Genomic DNA, 18,027 nt, shown 5'->3' on the forward strand with positions numbered 1-18,027 from the left:
AGAGAGAGAGAGAGAGAGAGAGAGAGAGAGAGAGAGAGAGAGAGAGAGAGAGAGAGAGAGAGAGAGTTAGTTCAACTTCATTTCTCTGAGTGCCTGTCTATGAATATACATCTTGATGGTAAATGACCTCCAGGTTGCTGATTGATGATGTAAAACAAAAAAGATCAGAGAAAATAGTGAGTAAATAAATTGAAAGGAAGGGGTGAGAGAGTGAAAGGAAAGAGGCAGATTGGGTTTGCTGAAGCCATTCTAAAGCCCAGGGAAGAATACAGAGTATGTCAACATGGATGTCCTTTGTGCGGTAGTAATCAAATACCACCAGCAAAGAGAGCATCATTATCTGGTGTCTTTGTGGTTACCACACCACTTTTTTACTTGCCATGAATGCAGTAAATGATGGACAAAACTCAGTGGATGGAGAGGAAAGGAAGCAGTTCTTTTAAAATGATTCTTTTTGAAAAACAGAAAATGAAGGAGAAGAAAGCTGTGAGTAGGGACTAAATCTCCAATTTCTTTTCTCCTTCTTAGGACCAAGCATAGAAAGCAATCAAATGTTTATTAAGCACCCACTACATGTAAGATCATGTGTTAAGGGCCAGAGGTTATAAAAATAAAAAATTACCCAGGCTTTTGTTTTAAGGAACTCATTTACTAACCAAAGGTTAATGGGCTAAAATTTCATATTGTTGGAAATAAGTACTAGAATTCTCAGTTGTTTGGATTTTTAACCTTTATTTGTATATCATAGAACCCTTTGGCAGTCTGGGGAAGCCTGCGGACTTCTCAGAATAACTCCTTAACTACATAAAATAAATACCCAGTATCATAAAGGAAGCCAAACATATTGAAATACATTTATTAAAATATTTTTAAAAACAAGTTCTTGAACTCCCAAGTTAGGAATTCATGTTTTAGGTCATGACCAGTAGGGTTTTTTGCAACATTGGGATTCAGAAGCAGGTCCTTTTTTAACATAATGATGAAATCTGCACCTTCCTATATGCAACTGATATTGAAAACAGAAGCAAAACAATGTGGGCTGTTGCGAGTCAATGACCTATGATTTATACTTGGTGAAGAAGAAAACTATATTTATTTCTTAGATCTAAAAGCTAGTTTCCTCATTTTTGCCATATTATTAAACTCCCTTTACTAATGAAACCCTCTGTAAACATCAAATACATGGAAGGGAACTTGGGTTCTTTTTTTTTTAAGCCCTTACTTTATACTAAGTATTGCTTTCAAAGCAAAAGAGTAATAGAGACTAGACAATTGAGGTGGAGTAACTTGACCAGGGACACACAGCTAGGAAGTGTCTGAATCCAGATTTGAACCCAGGACATCTCATCTGTAGGTCTGGATTTCAATCCACTGAGCCGCCCAGCTGCCTAGTACCTTGGGCTCTCAAAGACAATATCGATTAAGCACATGCAGCCAAACCTGGAAGGCTGCAAGTGCTGGCCTAGTTGTGTACCTTATATGGACTCAGTGAATAGAGTTCCAAAAACTGGAGACAGGAAGATCCTCTTCCTGAGTTCAGTTCCAATCTTGAAATTTACTAAATGTGAGATCCTGGTCAAGTCACTTAGCCTTTTTTGCTTTAGCTTCCTTATCTATAAAATGAGCTAGAGAAGGAAATAGTAAACCATTTCAATACCTTTGCCTAGAAAACCCCAGAAAGGATCAGGAAGGATCAGACATGACTGAAACAACTGAACAAGAGCAACAAAATATATTTTGGACCAATTTAGCTGACTCTCAGAGCTCTAAGAGCTTCAAACAGCACTAAGACTTTGGGGACAACTTATATAGGCTCCTCTATATGGTTTTAAAGCCCTTGAAAACCTGACCCCAAACTACATTTCCAAATTTATTCTGCATTAGCTCCCTTGCCATACTATAGTACGGCCAAACTAGACTTTTGCTATTCCTCACACAAGACACTCCGTCTACCATGAATGTCTATCCCTTTACCTTAGAACATTATCCTTCCTTCCTCTTAGAGTTACCTGTCTTGAGTAGATCCTTGGCTCAAAAATCTCCTTTTCCATATACCTTTTCTTAACACCCTAACCAACTATGAGTGCCCTTTCCCCAAAAGATGGTTGATTTTACATATATTGTGCTTATTAATATGCATGTTGTCTCTGTCTTAGAACATAAGCTCCTTGAGGACAATCTATCAATAAACATTTATTAAGCATGTATTATGTGCTAGGCACTGTGTTAAGCTCTGGGGTTACAAAAAGAGGCAGAAGAAAGCCCTGGCCCTCAAAGAGCTTACAATCTAATGAAGGAGACAGCAATGCAAACAAATGTATAAAAAATATACAGGATAAATGGGAGACAATTGACAGAGAGAAGACAATGGAATTAAGAGGCTTTGGAGAAGGTTTCCCATAGATGGTAGGATTTTAGTTGAAAAGTAAAGGAAGTCAGGGACTTCAGTAGTCAAAACAGGGAGAGGGCAGAAATGATTTGATTTCTGTTTGGCATCTAATCGACACTTACAAAATGTCTGTTATTTGATTGATTTTCATTGATGATAGTGGCAAAAACAAAAGAGCTAAACTCACTCTAGGCTGGCTTTTCTCCCTTAATTAAAAATTACATTGGTATTTAATATTTTAAATATATATAATATAATAAACTATATATATAACATAAATATAATACATTAGTTTATTGGATTATTTAATATAATTAATTACATAATAAATTATATTATATGTCCAAAACTATGTTATATGTAATATAATAAATATAAANGGAAGATTGGTAAGGGTAGGCAATGGGGGTCAAGTGACTTGCCCAGGGTCACACAGCTGGGAAGTGGCTGAGGCCGGATTTGAACCTAGGACCTCCCGTCTCTAGGCCTGGCTCTCAATCCACTGAGCTACCCAGCTGCACCCTCCCCCTTTTACTTTTAACCAAAAGCCAATAATTATATCCAAAATGGACTGCCTACTATTTTAAAATACTTGAAATCCATTAATCTATTAATCTTAGCATTTAAATTGGGTAGGAAATCATTGGCCAGCATTTAACCTAAACTGAGAACTTCCTATTTCACCATTTATGAAGTAGATATTTTAAAGCAAAATATAGACTTGGAAAATCACACATTTTTAGTTTATGGATCATGGTGGATTTTAGAGTTTGGTTTTACTTCTTTGCAACAGAAGGAGATAAAAAGTTGAATATCTTTCAGATTCTTTCCAACTTAAAATCTTATCAGTCCATGGCATATTAATTGATAAATCTTGAACCATATTCACATCACTTCCAATCCACCCACAAACTCTTTTCCATATCTGGTTCTAAGCCCTTCCAAAGGACTTTATTGTTAACATCTATTGTAATTTTATCAAAACAAACCGTGGAATAGGAGCCAAGAGACTTAGATTCTTCAGTAGTCAATCAATAAATATTTATTTTTACCTACTATGTGTCAGCAACTGTGTTAAGTGTTGGTGCCAATAGTAATAGTTTTACTAGGTAGCTAGACATCTATGGATAAATCAGTAAATTTCTCTATGTCTTATTTTCCTCCTCTGTAAAATGAAAGTTTAGGATTAAATAAACTCTAAGATCTCTTTATTCTCTAAACCTGTCTGTTCTGTATCATCCAGCCATTTTTCTAATTCTTATCAGAAACTTCATTGTCATAACTCTTCCTATTTTTATTTTTTAATAAATTTTTATAGATATCTATTGCTTTTATATCACCACTTACCAATTGTATCCCTCTCTTTATAATAAAGGAGGGGGGGAAGGAAGAGAAAAATTCAGATTAATTAAACAACATATCAGAAAATTTGATGTTCTAGGCATTAATCCACAGTCATGTTCCCCTGTCTCTGTGAATGAAGTGTAGAAAGTGTCTTCCTTATCCCTTGGCCATTAACATTTCACTGCATTAGGTTTCAGTTGTTTTGTTGTTTCTGTTCTTTCTAATATCATTTCAGTTGTTGTATAGATTGTTTCCCTGGTTCTGCTCACTTTGCATCAGTCCATAGAATTCTTTCCATGCTTCTCTAGTTGTCATATTCATCATTTCTTACAGTACAGGATTATTCCTTTATATTCTTGTACCTAAACTTGCTTAGATGTTCCCTGTTCTACTTTGCTTTTAGTTCCCTGCCACCACAAAAAGCATTGCTATAAATATTATGGTATATAAGAAACCTTTCTTTTTGTCACTGACCTCCTTGTGATATATGTTAATGGTAGAAAGATATGGGAAAGATATGGACATTTTAGTCACTTTTTGCTTAATTTTAAATCACTTTCTAGTATGGTTAGACCAATTCATAACTTCGTTAATAATTTATTATTGTGGGGGCAGTTAGGTTGCTCTGTGGATGGAAGGTCAGGTCCTAGGTTAAAATATGCCTCAGATATGTCCTAGACCCTGAGCAAATCACTTAATGTCAATAGTGTAGTCCTTTTTTAAAGTTATTAAACATTTATTAATATTGATTTTTAACCTGTTTACATACTTTATGCCCCTACTTTCCCCTTCAACCCCCGCTCTCCCCCCACCCATGGCCAACGCACATTTCCACTGGTTTTGTCATGTGTCCTTGATCAAGACCTATTTCCAAATTGTTGTTAGTTGCATTGGTGTGGTAGCTTCGAGTCTACATCCCCAATCATGTCCGCCTCAGCCCATGCATTCAAGCAATTGTTTATCTTATATGTTTCCTCTCCTGCAGTCCTTCCTCTGAATGTGGGTAGCATCTTTACCATAAATCCCTCAGAGCTGTCTTGTGTCATTGCATTGCTGCTGGTACAGGAGCCCATTACATTTGATTTTACCACAGTATATCAGTCTCTGTGTACAATGTTCTTCTGGCTCTGCTCCTTTCGCTCTGCATCACTTCCTGGAGGTCTCTCCAATTTGCATGGAATTCCTCCAGTTTATTATTCCTTTTAGCACAATAGTATTCCATCACCCGCATATACCACAATTTGTTCAGCCATTCCCCAATTGAAGGACATCCCCTCATTTTCCAGTTTTTTGCCACTACAAAAAGTGCAGCTATAAATATTTTCGTACAAGTCTGTTCATCTATGATCTCTTTGGGGTACAAACCCAACAATGGTATGGCTGGATCAAAGGGCAGGCAGTCTTTTATAGCCCTTTGAGCATAGTTCCAAATTGCCAGCCAGAATGGTTGGAGCAGTTCACAACTCCACCAGCAATGCATTAATGTCCCGATTCTGCCACATCCCCTCCAACATTCATTACTCTCCCCTTCTTTCATTTTAGCCAATCTGCTAGGTGTGAGGTGATACCTCAGAGTTGTTTTGATTTGCATTTCTCTAATTATTAGAGATTTAGAACACTTTCTCATGTGTTTATTGATACTTTTGATTTCTTTACCTGAAAATTGCCTGTTCATGTTTCTTGCCCATTTATCAATTGGGGAATGGCTTGATTTTTTATACAATTGATTTAACTCCTTGTATATTTGAGTGATTAGACCCCTGTCAGAGTTTTTTGTTATAAAGATTTTTTCCCAATTTGTTGTTTCCCTTCTGATTTTGACTACATTGTTTTTTTTTGTACAAAAGCTTTTTAGTTTAATATAGTCAAAACCATTTAATTTACATTTTGTAATTTTCTCTAACTCTTGCTTGGTTTTAAAATCTTTCCTTTCCCACAGATCTGACAGGTATACTATTTTGTGTTCACTTAACTTATTTATAGTTTCCCTCTTTATATTCAAGTCGTTCACCCATTCTGAATTTATCTTGGTGTAGGGTGTGAGATGTTGATCTAAACCTAATAATAGTGTAGTCTTTACTATTCTTCTGTCTTAGAACCAATACTTGTTCTAAGAGGTAAGGTAAGGATTTAAAAATATAATACATTAATATGACCTTTTTTCAATTTCCATCTTTTTTCATTGCCAACTTAATGAAAGTGTTATCTTTTCTAATGCCCCTCTATGTGTATATGTGTTTATACATAGACATACACATACATATACACATTCACACACCTCATCTTTGCTCTCCTGGCTTAGGGAAATGAAAAGTATTTCTCAAAGTGATTGAAGTCCTTTCCTGGACTCAGCTAATCATCAATTTAAAAAAAATAAATGTAGTTAGCTTTTAAACTTTAAAAAATATTCCTTCCGTTGCCCAACAAAGTATCTTCCCTTCTTGATTCCTAATGCTCACTAAACTTTTATCTTCTCAAGTCCCAACATATGTTTTTATTTTAAAAGACTTTGGGTTGAGTAGAATAATAGGATGACCCAATTCAGGCAATTTCCCCTGTTTTTAACTTAATCTTTCTCCATATAATACTGTAATGTATAAGCAAAAACTTGAGAGTTCTAGCCAATGTAAATAACACTAATTGACTTTGAATACATCTAGTTAAGTTTCTGAAATCAGTTTTTAATGATAAAGGGCACTTTTACCCTCCAAATATTGATTTTTGGAAGGCAATAAATTTCAGAAAAGGAGTTGGCTGATAATCTCAGAAAGAGTTAAAAAGACAGAGGAAACCAGGAGTTAGAACAATTCACAAACTGGAATAATGATAATAATAATAATAATAATAATAATAATAACTAACATTTATATGATGCCTGCTATGTGCCAAGTACTATACTAAGTACTTTACAAATATCTTGTTTGATCCTCACAACAATCCCAGGAGATAGATGCAATTATTATTCCGATTTTACAATTGAAGAAATTGAAACAAATAGAGATTAGGTGATATATATAGTTCACACTACTAGTCTGATGCCAGAGTTGACCTGAAGCTTAGATCTCTAGCTACTATGCTCTCTAACTGCTCTAGATTCATAAAATCCAAGAGCTAATTGCCTTCTGCAAGAGGTTGAAGGGAAGGGAGAATGGCATTTCATAAATGCCTAACAGACCAACTGAATAGCAGATGATGGCCTTCACTATTATTCCTTTTTCTCCAATATACTGTTCCAAGAGGGAATCAGATGACTAAAGTTATTGGAAATGAAATGCTTCTCATTTGTTTAGAGCACATACACACATCATTCATTTTTGTGGTGAAATGAATGGGTGCACTAAAGCCAATTCCCCTTTCCAAAGGAGAGAGGTCAGTCCTGAGCTCATGGGCGACCTATGGGGTAAGGAGCCTAAGAAACTATCTAAATGAGCAGAGATTTCCATTGATAGAAAGATTTAAGACAATGTTTTAGAAATATCCCAAAAGTAACTTCCAATTACTTTTCCTCTTGAAACATCTGAATCCTACTAGCTGATGTGGGATGACAGCAGAAAGAGAGCAAGAGAAAAGGAAGAAAAGGATACTTAACTGATACCAGACATTTTAAATAGACAGACTAGGAAAGGATCTTAGAGACCATGTAGTCCAATGAAGAAACTGAGACCCAAAGCTAAGGCAGTGATTCCCAAAGTGGGCGCCACCGCCTCCTGGTGGGTGCTGTAGTGATCCAGTGAGGTGGTAATAGCCACAGGTACATTTGGGGATGGTGAATAACTGTAAGGAGGTGGTGATAGTATGTGACAGGGGGCGCTAAGTAATATTTTTTTCTTGAAAGGGGGTGGTAGGCCAAAAAAGTTTGGGAACCACTGAGCTAAGGTAACATCCAATCCAATCCAATCCGATACTTTTATATGCAGATAAATTGGAATTTGAATTAAGGATATTTGATCACAAATCCAGTATTCCTCTGTTGCATTTATTGTAGGAGACAGTGAGGTTTAAAGGAACCATATAAAATGACTCATGAGTGATTTCTTTGGGACCCAAACTTATCCATTTATCACAATGTCCTTCCTCTCCACCCTGGAGCAACTCTAAAATCTATGCATGGTCTACTTAAAATTTTCGAAGAACTTATAGCTTAATAATTTGACTTCATGTCCCATGGATTTAGCTTTCTTAATGTTTTCAGACTTCTGTTTTCTTAGAGTAATTCATTTTATGTATAGAAGTTATGTATCTACCCCATGTTAATTAATCAGCTATGCAAATGTTATTATCTTATTCCTCTTGAAAAGGAGGTTCATGCCAAGCTTGTAGATTTTTATTTATGAAATCCCCAGAAATCTGGCAAGTTGAGTTTTGAGCTTAGCCAGTCAGATCACTTAGGTCAAGACCAATATGTCAGCTGCTTAGAACTTTCACTGGTGGTGTTTATTTATAGTCCAACATAGAAAGTTCCCATAAGATAATGTGATTCTGTGGTCTTGCCATGTGAGTGATTTCCATCAGTTATCCTCCCATACCTTCTGGGGAGATTTTTGAAGAGTAGTTATGTGCATGTGACATTAGGAAGTCTATAGAAAACTAGGCAAACTAAAGAACATTGAAGTAAATGGAATATTCTTCAAAATGAAAAATAGTAGCTATTAAAAACCATCAGCAAGCAGCATCTGCAATGGAGACAAGGTAGAAGCCTTTCCAATAAAATCAGAAGTGAAGCAAAGATGCCCATTATCTCCACTGCTTTTCAATATTATACTAAAAATGCTAGCTATAGCAATAAGAGAAGAAGAAATTGAAGGAATTGGAATAGGCAATGAGAAAATAAAATTATTTCTCTCTGCAGATGACATGATGGTAAGCTCAGAGAATTCTAGAGAGTCAATAAAAAAAATCAAAACAATTACCAAGCTTAGCAAAGTTGCAGGATATAAAATAAATCAACCTAAATCATCAGCATTTCTCTATACTACAAATAAAGCCCAATTATAAGAGATAGAAAGAGAAATCCCATTAAAAATAATAGTAGGCAAAACAAAATGCCTGAGGAATCTACTTGCCAAAATAAACTCAGGAATTGGATAATTACAACTACAAAACATTTTTCACATAAATTAAGTCATAGACCTAAAATTCAGAAAACATTAATTGTTCATGGGTAGGTCAAAGTAATTTAATAAAAATGACAACTCTACCTAAATTAATTAATTTGCTTATTGTGTCACACCAATCAAACCTCCCCAAAATTATTTCTTCGATCTAGAAAAATACCAAAATTCATTTAAAAATAACAAAAGATCTAGAATATCAAAGGAATCAATAAAAAAAAGTGTGAAGAAAGGTGGCTTAACTGTACCAAAACTCAAATGATATTATGAAGTGGTTACTGTCAAAACAGTCTGATACTGGCTAAGAAATAGAGTGGTGGACCAACGGAATATATTATACATGCAACAGTAAATGACCATAGTAACCTAACTTNGTGGACCAAAGGAATATATTATACATGCAACAGTAAATGACCATAGTAACCTAACTTTTGAAAAACCTAATGATCCTGGCTTTTGGAAGAACTCACTGATAAAAACTGCTTGGAAAACTGGAAACAGTATGGCACAGACTTGGCATAGACCAATATCTCATGCCATATACCAAAATAAAGTCAAAATAGACACATGATTTAGATATAAAAAGTCATACCATGAACAAATTAGAGAAGCACAAAATAGTTTACTTGTCTGACCTATAGATAAGGAAATAATTTATGTTTAAGCAAGATATAAAGAACATTACAAGATGTAAAATAGGTAACTTTGACTACATTAAATCAAAAGGCTTTTGCACTAACAAAATCAATGCAATCAAGATTAAGAGGCAAACAACAGACTGGGAAAAAATCTTTATAGCAAGTATCTCTGACAAAGACCTAATTTCTCAAATACACAGTGAATGTTGTCAGATTTATAAGAATATAAGACACTCGCTGACTGACAAATGGTCAAAGGATATGAACAGGTAATTCTCAGATGTAATTAAAACTATCTTTAGTCATGTGAAAAAATACTCCAAATCACTATTAATTAGAGAAATGTAAATTAAAACAGCTCTGAGATATCGCCTCACATCTATTAGACTGGTTAATTACAAAAAAAATTATAAAGGAAAATGATAAATGTTGGAGGGTATTTGGATACACTGTTGGTGGAGCTGTGAACTTAACTGATACAACTATTCTGGAGAGCAATTTGAAGCCATGCCCAAAGGGCCATAAGACTGCATATTCTTTGACATAGCAACACCACTACTAGGTTTATATTCCAAAAAGAACAAAGACAGGGAGGAAAGATCTACTTGTACAATTATATATATTCGCTCTTCTTGTGGTGGCAAAAAAAAAAAAAACTGAAGGTATGCCCATCAAATGGGGAATGGCTGAACAAATTGTGGTACATGATTGTCATGGAATACTATTGTGCCATAAGAAATGACAAAGAAGATGATCATAAGAAAACCTGGAAAGACTTATATGAAGTGATGCGAAGTGAAGTGATCAGAACCAGGAAAACATTGTACATAGTAACAATAATAATATATGATGCTGAACTGTGAATGACAACTATTATCAAGACAGGGCTTCAGGACAACTCCAAGGGACTCATGATGAAAACAGATATCCACCACCATAAAAGTAGCAGAGTCAAAATGCAGATTGAAGCATACTATTCTTCCCTTTATTTTCTCCATGAATTTTTCTCATGTAAGCAATATGTGTCTTATTTCATAACATGATAAAAATGAACTATATATTGCATGTTAACATAGGATCAACATATCATATTATTTGTCTTCTTGGGGAGAGGAGATGGAGAGAATATGAATTGCAAAATATCAGATAATTTGTATTAAAATTTTTATCAACATGTAATCTGAAAAAAAAAATAAAAAAGAAAGCTAGGCAAACCAATGAATTCAGTACTTCAAAACAGTGCCCAGTAGTTGCTCCAAACTTGTTAATGTGTTGATATGTATTTTCCTTAATATGTGGTTAGTTGGTGGCTGATCCAAGGAAGTTAGCTCTTGTCTTCTGTTTCTTGCTAAGAAAAAGACTCCTATTAATCTACGCAGCTGACAAAAGAGTTAGAGACTATCTCAGATTGTTTATTATCTCAGGGAAGGGGAAGGGAGAAAGGGTGAGAGGAAATGAGAGAATTTGGAATTCAAAATCTGAAAGAAAAAAGTGTTTAAAATTGCTTTTCCATGTAATTGTGGGGAGGAATATTTTTTTTAATTTCATTTTTGTTGTCATGCAAAATACACCTCCATAATGGGCATTGTTTTTAGAGCAAACTCATACATAACAGAAACCCCAAAATAAAACCATATATACAATGATATGAAAGATGACTCCAACAGTTCTTTCTCTGAAGGTAGATAACATTCCCCATCATAAGTCTCTCAGGATTGTCCCAGATCACTGCATTGCTGAGAGCAGCCAAGTTTTCACAGATAATCATCATACACTATTGCTGTTGTTGTGTACAATGCTTTCCCAGTTCTGCACAAAAAAATTAATTATTTTTTTTAAAAAGAGTCAGGGACCGGTATAAGAAGTTCAATTTACAGGTGGAAGTAATTGGCTAGTGAAAACTAATCTGGCTAGATTTAGGTCTTATTTTGAAATTCTGAAGACTCTTTCTAAAAGTGAGAAAGAACTATAGGGGAAGAGGAAGGACCTTGCAGAAACAAGACTCACATTTTCTTCTACTTTATAGCTCTTTTGAGAATCAGCAACAGTAATCTGAAGTAATGAAATGATTCCACTTCATAGTTTTCTAACATGATCATAAAACAACTAATAATACAAAACACCAATTTTTGCCCTTTAAGGCAGCACCGGAAACGGTAGGTGAGATATAGTGGTCATTACTACATAATGTGTGAGAATCCTAATGAATTTATGGTTTTAAATCAGTGACTGTAATCAATTATTTATTATTCATTTTACTTAAATTTTTTTTCTCTCATGACATACTATCTGTGGAATATGTGCTCTTTAAGGGCAGGGATTATGGCTTTCTTATATATTAGTATCCCTATTAATAGCAACACTAAACATATGGTTTTGCATATAGTAGGAACATAAGAATTATTTAATTGTGTCAATTAGCTCTAATTTCCCTGCCTATAGTCCTGAGATGATGGGAACACACACACACACACAAACACACACACACACACACAACACACACACTCACATGAGAGCATGTGCACACACATGCACCCATACAACATGAACAAAACCCTCCAGTGATTTATTATTACCCATACATTAATATCCAAACTTCTTAGCCTAATACTTAAGGCCCTTGACAATTTGGTCCTAAACTAACTTCCTAATCTATCTCATGCTGTTCTTCTATACAAAATTTCTCTTCCATTTAAAAACAAACAAGCAAATGAAAAAGCTCACTTATTTTGTATTCCTATTTTTCTCATGCTTTTGCTCTCACCTGATCTCACTATTAATCAGATATATGCTCATGATTAAAACAGTGGTTACAGCACAAAAAGAATAGAAAATTCACGAATCGGCACTTTATACTTTCTTTTTTAGCTTCTTTATACTTTAACTTCTTTATACTTCTTTATGCTTTTTAACTTCTTTATGCTTTCTTTTTTAGCATTGTCAGAATCTCTGATTTTTGGCATCAGTAACTGAAAGCACTATTTGAGCCAAGGTCCTTTCTACAAAATGAATGACATATAAAACTGAATGGGAATGCTCACTCTCACCCTGCTCATATATCTTCTCAGTGAACTTAACTATGACAATGATCTCTCCTTCTGAATTCTTTTTATTCATGGAACTTATTTGGCACTACACTAGTATAATGTAGTTTTTTGTTATTATTTTTAATTAACTTTCCTTTTATTTACTTTGTCTTTCATGAAAGACTATAAGTTTCTCGAAGGCAATGTGGGGTCTTACACATCTTTCTATACCCCCAGAACATTCATACAATCCCTTTCTCATGACAGGCAATCAACTTAGTCAATTACAGAATTTTAGAACTAGAAAGAACCTTAGCAATTATTTAGTCCAGTCTTCTTATTTTACACATAGGGAAACTGAGGATAAGAGAAGGAAAATTTCTTACTCCAGGTCACTCATCAAGTTCCTTGTAATCTCAGGTCTAGAATTCAGGTCTTCTGACTCTCATGATGTCTTTTTGACTAATGAAGTTCAACTAGACAAATATAATTCTAGTTCAGAGACCCGGTACTGGGCAGAGTGGCTTTTACTTGCCCAGAGCTGAACATTATAAGCCCTCTATGAAAATTACCAGCCCATTCTTTATAATTTTGGGAGATCAGGAACTTACATGACCCTTTAAACCCTTATGCATCAACTTCCTTTCTTTTTCCAGATAAGAAGCCTTTTACTGTGGAAGATACTTATTTGCTCTGTCCAGCCCCCATCTTAGAAGAAGTTGGCATGTAAGTTTTAATAAATGTTCATAAATATTTGAAATGAGATAATTCTATTAACAATCAAAGTCTGGGTTGAGGGAAGCTGTTCATGTTTGCATCTGTCATGATCATGAACTCATTAGCCACCAGTCACTCTTTGCAGCAAACCATTGACATACATTTGTATGGTTATAAATATAACTGTGGTTATATAAATATAATATGATGCTGACTATTCCTATAGAGGCATATACGTCTTGACTTTCAGTTGCAAAAACAGATTTGGAATGCAGAGTATATTAATGAGAAATTGTTAAAAATCTCAGCATGGAGAAAATGAGCCCAATGAACTCTAGAAAGAATAGTATAAGAGAATATGACTGGACTCAGAAAATATATTATAGAAGTATTCTTAGATAAAGGAGCTACACAGGGCTAGAGACGGATTTATTTAGGTCAACACCCTGATGTTACAGATGATGAAAATGAAATGCTAAAAGGCTAGAAGACTTGCCAAAGGCCACACATGTAGTGAATAGCAGACGTGGGATTTCAAGCCCAGCGAGCCCAACTCCAAATATAGGGATTTTTCCATCCCACCATTTAGTAGATTAAGACAAAAATGATCTCACTATTAATAGGATATATGCTAATGACTAAACAATGGCTTGTGGTCCTTACACAAAAGAATAGCAAATTCACGAATCAGCACTGTATTTATACTTCTTTCTTTATACTTTATTTGTTAGCATTGTCAGAATCTCTGATTATCAGCATCAATAATTGAAAGCATTGATTGAACCAATGTCCTTACTACATAATGCAGGATGGGTAAAATTCAGATATTTAGGGTAATTAAAATACATCTTCCTTCAATCAAGGAGACTGATAAATTTAGGAATAGTAGTGATAAAATTAATAATGTGTATAACAAGAACAACAGCAATATAATAGCTAGCCATTATATAGTGTTTTAGGTTTGCAAGATGATTTATGAATTATCTCATTTTGTCTTCACAACTCTGGGATGAAGGTGTTATTTTTTTATCCCCATTTTACAGATGAGAAACTGAGGCAACTAGAGGTTAAGTGACTTGCCCAGGGTCATATAACTGGAAAATATCTGAGAGCAGATTTAAACTCAAAATTTTCTGACTTCAGGTTTAACTCTCTACTGTGCCATCTAGCTACCTACTTAAAGCAAATTTTTGGAACTATTTCATCAACTATAGAATAAACTAGATGATCTCTAAGGCCTTTTCCAACTTTAGCCTTCTAGTATTTGACTCCCAGCTAATGAACTTACTAAGTATTCTTTCATACTGTGAATATTAGCCAGTATTGGATCATTATAATGTGCACACACCCAGTGGGGGACGGAACTTCCTTAATCCAAATGATAGAAATGGTTGTTGGCTTGAAGTAGGCAAGGAGATAAACAATCAAATTAGCCAATGTATTCTTGCATATTCTCTCTTAATTCTCTCTTTAAAAAAATCTTAATGATGACACAAGAGCCCTCAACATATTCTTGAGAATATAAAGTATGATATAAGGAATTGAGATTCTTATAAAAAGTAGAATGTCATTCTCCTAACACATGGAAAATAAATAAAATAGTAGGCAGCTAGGTGGCTCAGTGGATCAAAAGGCCTAGAGATGGGATGTCCTGGGTTTAAATTTGACCTCAGACATTTCCTAGCTGAGTGACCCTGAGCAAGTCATTTAACCTCCATTGTCTAGCCCTTACCACTCTTCTGCCTTAGAACCAATACACAGTTCCATTCTAAGATGGAAGATAAGGATTTAGTTTTATTGTTTAAATAGTGCTTTAATGTTTACAAAGTGTTTTTTTTATAAATATTACTTCACTTAATCCCTGCAACAACCCTAGGAGGTAAGTGCTATCATTATCTCCCTTTCATAACTAAGGAAACTGAGGCAGATTTACTTAGGACCACACAAATAAAATGTCTCTGAGGCAGCATTTGATCTTAGGTCTTCCAATTCTAAGTCCAGAGTTCTGTTCACTACATTGCCTGAAGTGCTCAATTAAGATTAGAACATTTCAAACTTCCTATTAAAATATACATGAGTCTATGAATCTAAGTAGTCTTTTTTTTCCTTGTTTGCACCTGGCTATTTCTTTGATTTAATTGATTAAATTAATGCAGAGTCCAGGTAAGCTTCACTCACACATAAATGAGGAAACTGAGTCCAGGAAAAAGAAGGCTTTCTTTACCCCCAAAGGACACATAGTGGCACTCAAGCCTAGAGTTAAGGTCTTTTGGCTCTCATTCAGTACTCTGCATTGTATGCTTTTATGTTAGTCCACCAAGCAAAACTCTTTCCAATGCCAGGAAAAGATGGATAGTTAGATGTTGATGTTGATGTTGATGATGACATTGGTGACACTGATGCTGATGATGTGAATGATGTTGGTGTTGTTGTTGTTGTTGTTGTTGATGATGATGATGATGATTGAATTTGGAGTTGGAGATTTTCCTTCCATTTGAACCTTTCTGATCCTTCCCACAGTAATGATTAAAATTTTCCTGGAGACTTTCTCCAACCTCTTTCACCCTTCCATTGTATTGGTCTTCTCCTCACCTTCCCCAATGTGCAATATATATTTACTCCATTTTATCTCTTTTCCCATTTCTCTTAGTATTATCCTCTTTTTTTACCCATAGTTTTTATATATATATGTTTTTTTACCCTTGTACTTGTATTGTCTCATAGGTGGAAGATTAGTAAGGGTGGGCAATGGGGGTCAAGTGACTTGCCCAGGGTCACACAGCTGGGAAGTGGCTGAGGCCGGGTTTGAACCTAGGACCTCCTGTCTCTAGGCCTGACTCTCAATCCACTGAGCTACCCAGCTGCCTCAGTTTTTATATTTTTTGACATATCATCCTATACAGTTTGTCACTGTACCCTCTAAGTATAATTATTCTAGCTACCCTGATTATAATAACAATTTTTAAGAGTTACCAATATCATCTTTTCTTGTAGGAATGTAAATCATTTGAATTTATTGGGTCCCTTAAAAAATTCCCCTTTTCTTAATTACCTTTTGAGGATTCTCTTGAGTTCTGTGTTTGGGCATCAAATTTTCTGTTTAAGTCAGGTCTTTTCTTTAGGAATGCTTGGAAGGCTTCTATTTTATTAAATGACCATACTTTCCCTTGCAAGAATATAGTCAGTTTGGCTAGGTAGTTGACTCTTGGTTGTAAACCCAGTTCCCTTGCTTTTCAGAATATCATATCCCATGCCTTCCAGTCCTTCCGTGTGGATGCAGCCAGATCCTGAGTTATCCTAACTGTGGTTCCATGATATCTGAATGGTTTCTTCTTAGCAGCTTGTAGTATCTTTTCCTTGGTCTGATAGTTCTTGAATTTGGCTATAACATTTCTGGGTGTTGTAAATTGGGGATTAAATACAGGAGGTGATCTGTGAATTCTTTCAATCTCCAGTTTTCCCTCTTGTTCAAGAATGTCAGGGCAATTTTCTTGAATAATTTCCTGTAGAGTGATATCCAGACTTTTCCTTTTGTCATGATTTTCTGGTAGTCCAATGATTCTTAAATTGTCTCTTCTGGATCTATTTTCCAGGTCTGTGGTTTTATCAGTGAAGTGTTTCATATTTTCCTCAATTTTTTCATTCTTTTGATTTTGTTTTATAGACTCTTACTGCCTTGTGAAGTCATTTGCTTCTAATTTTTTGATTCTAATTTTTAAAGACTGAATTTCATCCCTGGCTTTTTGGTCATCCTTCTCCTTATGGCCTATTTTTCTTTGTAGATCATCTTTCACTTTCTTTGCCTCCTTTTCAAGCTGGTCAATTCTAGCTTTAAAGACACTATTTTCTTGTTTTAGTTCATGTGCCTCTGTTTTTAGCTTTTTAAGTTCTTTTCCCAATTGTCTTTAGCCTCTCTTAATTGTTTTTCTAATTGTGTTTTGAGTTCTTCCACAGCCTGAGTCCAATTCGCTCTAGTTTCTGCATTTTTCTTGGTGTTCCATGGTCCTCCTCTGTTCCATTTGCTCTTTGTTCATTACCTGGATAGAAGCTGTCTATTGTAATTTCTTTTTCTCTTGTTTACTCATATTTTTCTTTCTTTTCCCCCATCATCAACTTTAATCTTGCTCCTCTGATTATTTGCTGGATCTCAGGATTTTTTAAGAAAATAAAATAATAAAATAGGAATAGTTTTTCCCTGCTAATGACCCAAGAAGCAAATACTTAATATCATTGTAGTGTGCCAACTGAATGATGGCTATAGGGCCATTTGTAGAGGTCTAATCAGGAAACAGGAAAATAATATAATGCCAGAAATAGATAAATAACCTTAAAGGTAATCTTGTCCCTAACTCCCCCTACATAAAAAAAGGGAAACTGAAGTCTACTGATTTTTCCAGTTTTACAAATAGTTTAATTGTACAACAGGAATCAGAATCCAGGTTTCCTGACTTCTTATCCAAAAGTCTTTTCATTACATCATGAAAAAAATATGTGAATGCTCTGTTTTCATTGCAGGAAAGCTGCACTCCAGGTCAGCATGAACGATGGTCTCACTTTCATCTCAAGTTTTGTCATCATCACCACCACACACTGTGTAAGTCTGAGATTTTTTTATTTACTTTTCTAAAAAAGGTATTCATCTGAAAAAGGAGGAGAAACAGTGCCAGCACATTTAGAGGTTTATTGTGAGTATCAATTAAAGTAGCATAATTAAAATGCTTTGTAAACCTTGAAGTGCTCTAAAAATGCTATCTCTGTTGTTATGTCTTACAAATTGTTCTCCACCTTGCATCAGATTCAGT

The 18,027-nt window shown here is 35.0% G+C and overlaps 1 protein-coding gene across 1 annotated transcript in view; it reads left to right on the forward strand.

Annotated features, from left to right (window-relative positions):
* The window catches only part of ANTXR1 (ANTXR cell adhesion molecule 1), a 331,895-nt gene that overhangs the window by 130,975 nt on the left and 182,893 nt on the right, over positions 1-18,027 (forward strand). The window contains exons 11-12 of the mRNA XM_044660903.1: positions 13,165-13,234; positions 17,741-17,819. Coding sequence (XP_044516838.1) covers positions 13,165-13,234; positions 17,741-17,819 — 149 coding nt within the window. The remainder of the gene's footprint in view (positions 1-13,164; positions 13,235-17,740; positions 17,820-18,027) is intronic.

The sequence above is a fragment of the Gracilinanus agilis genome, chromosome 2, assembly GCF_016433145.1.
Source record: "Gracilinanus agilis isolate LMUSP501 chromosome 2, AgileGrace, whole genome shotgun sequence".
In the NCBI taxonomy this organism is placed as follows: domain Eukaryota; kingdom Metazoa; phylum Chordata; class Mammalia; order Didelphimorphia; family Didelphidae; genus Gracilinanus; species Gracilinanus agilis.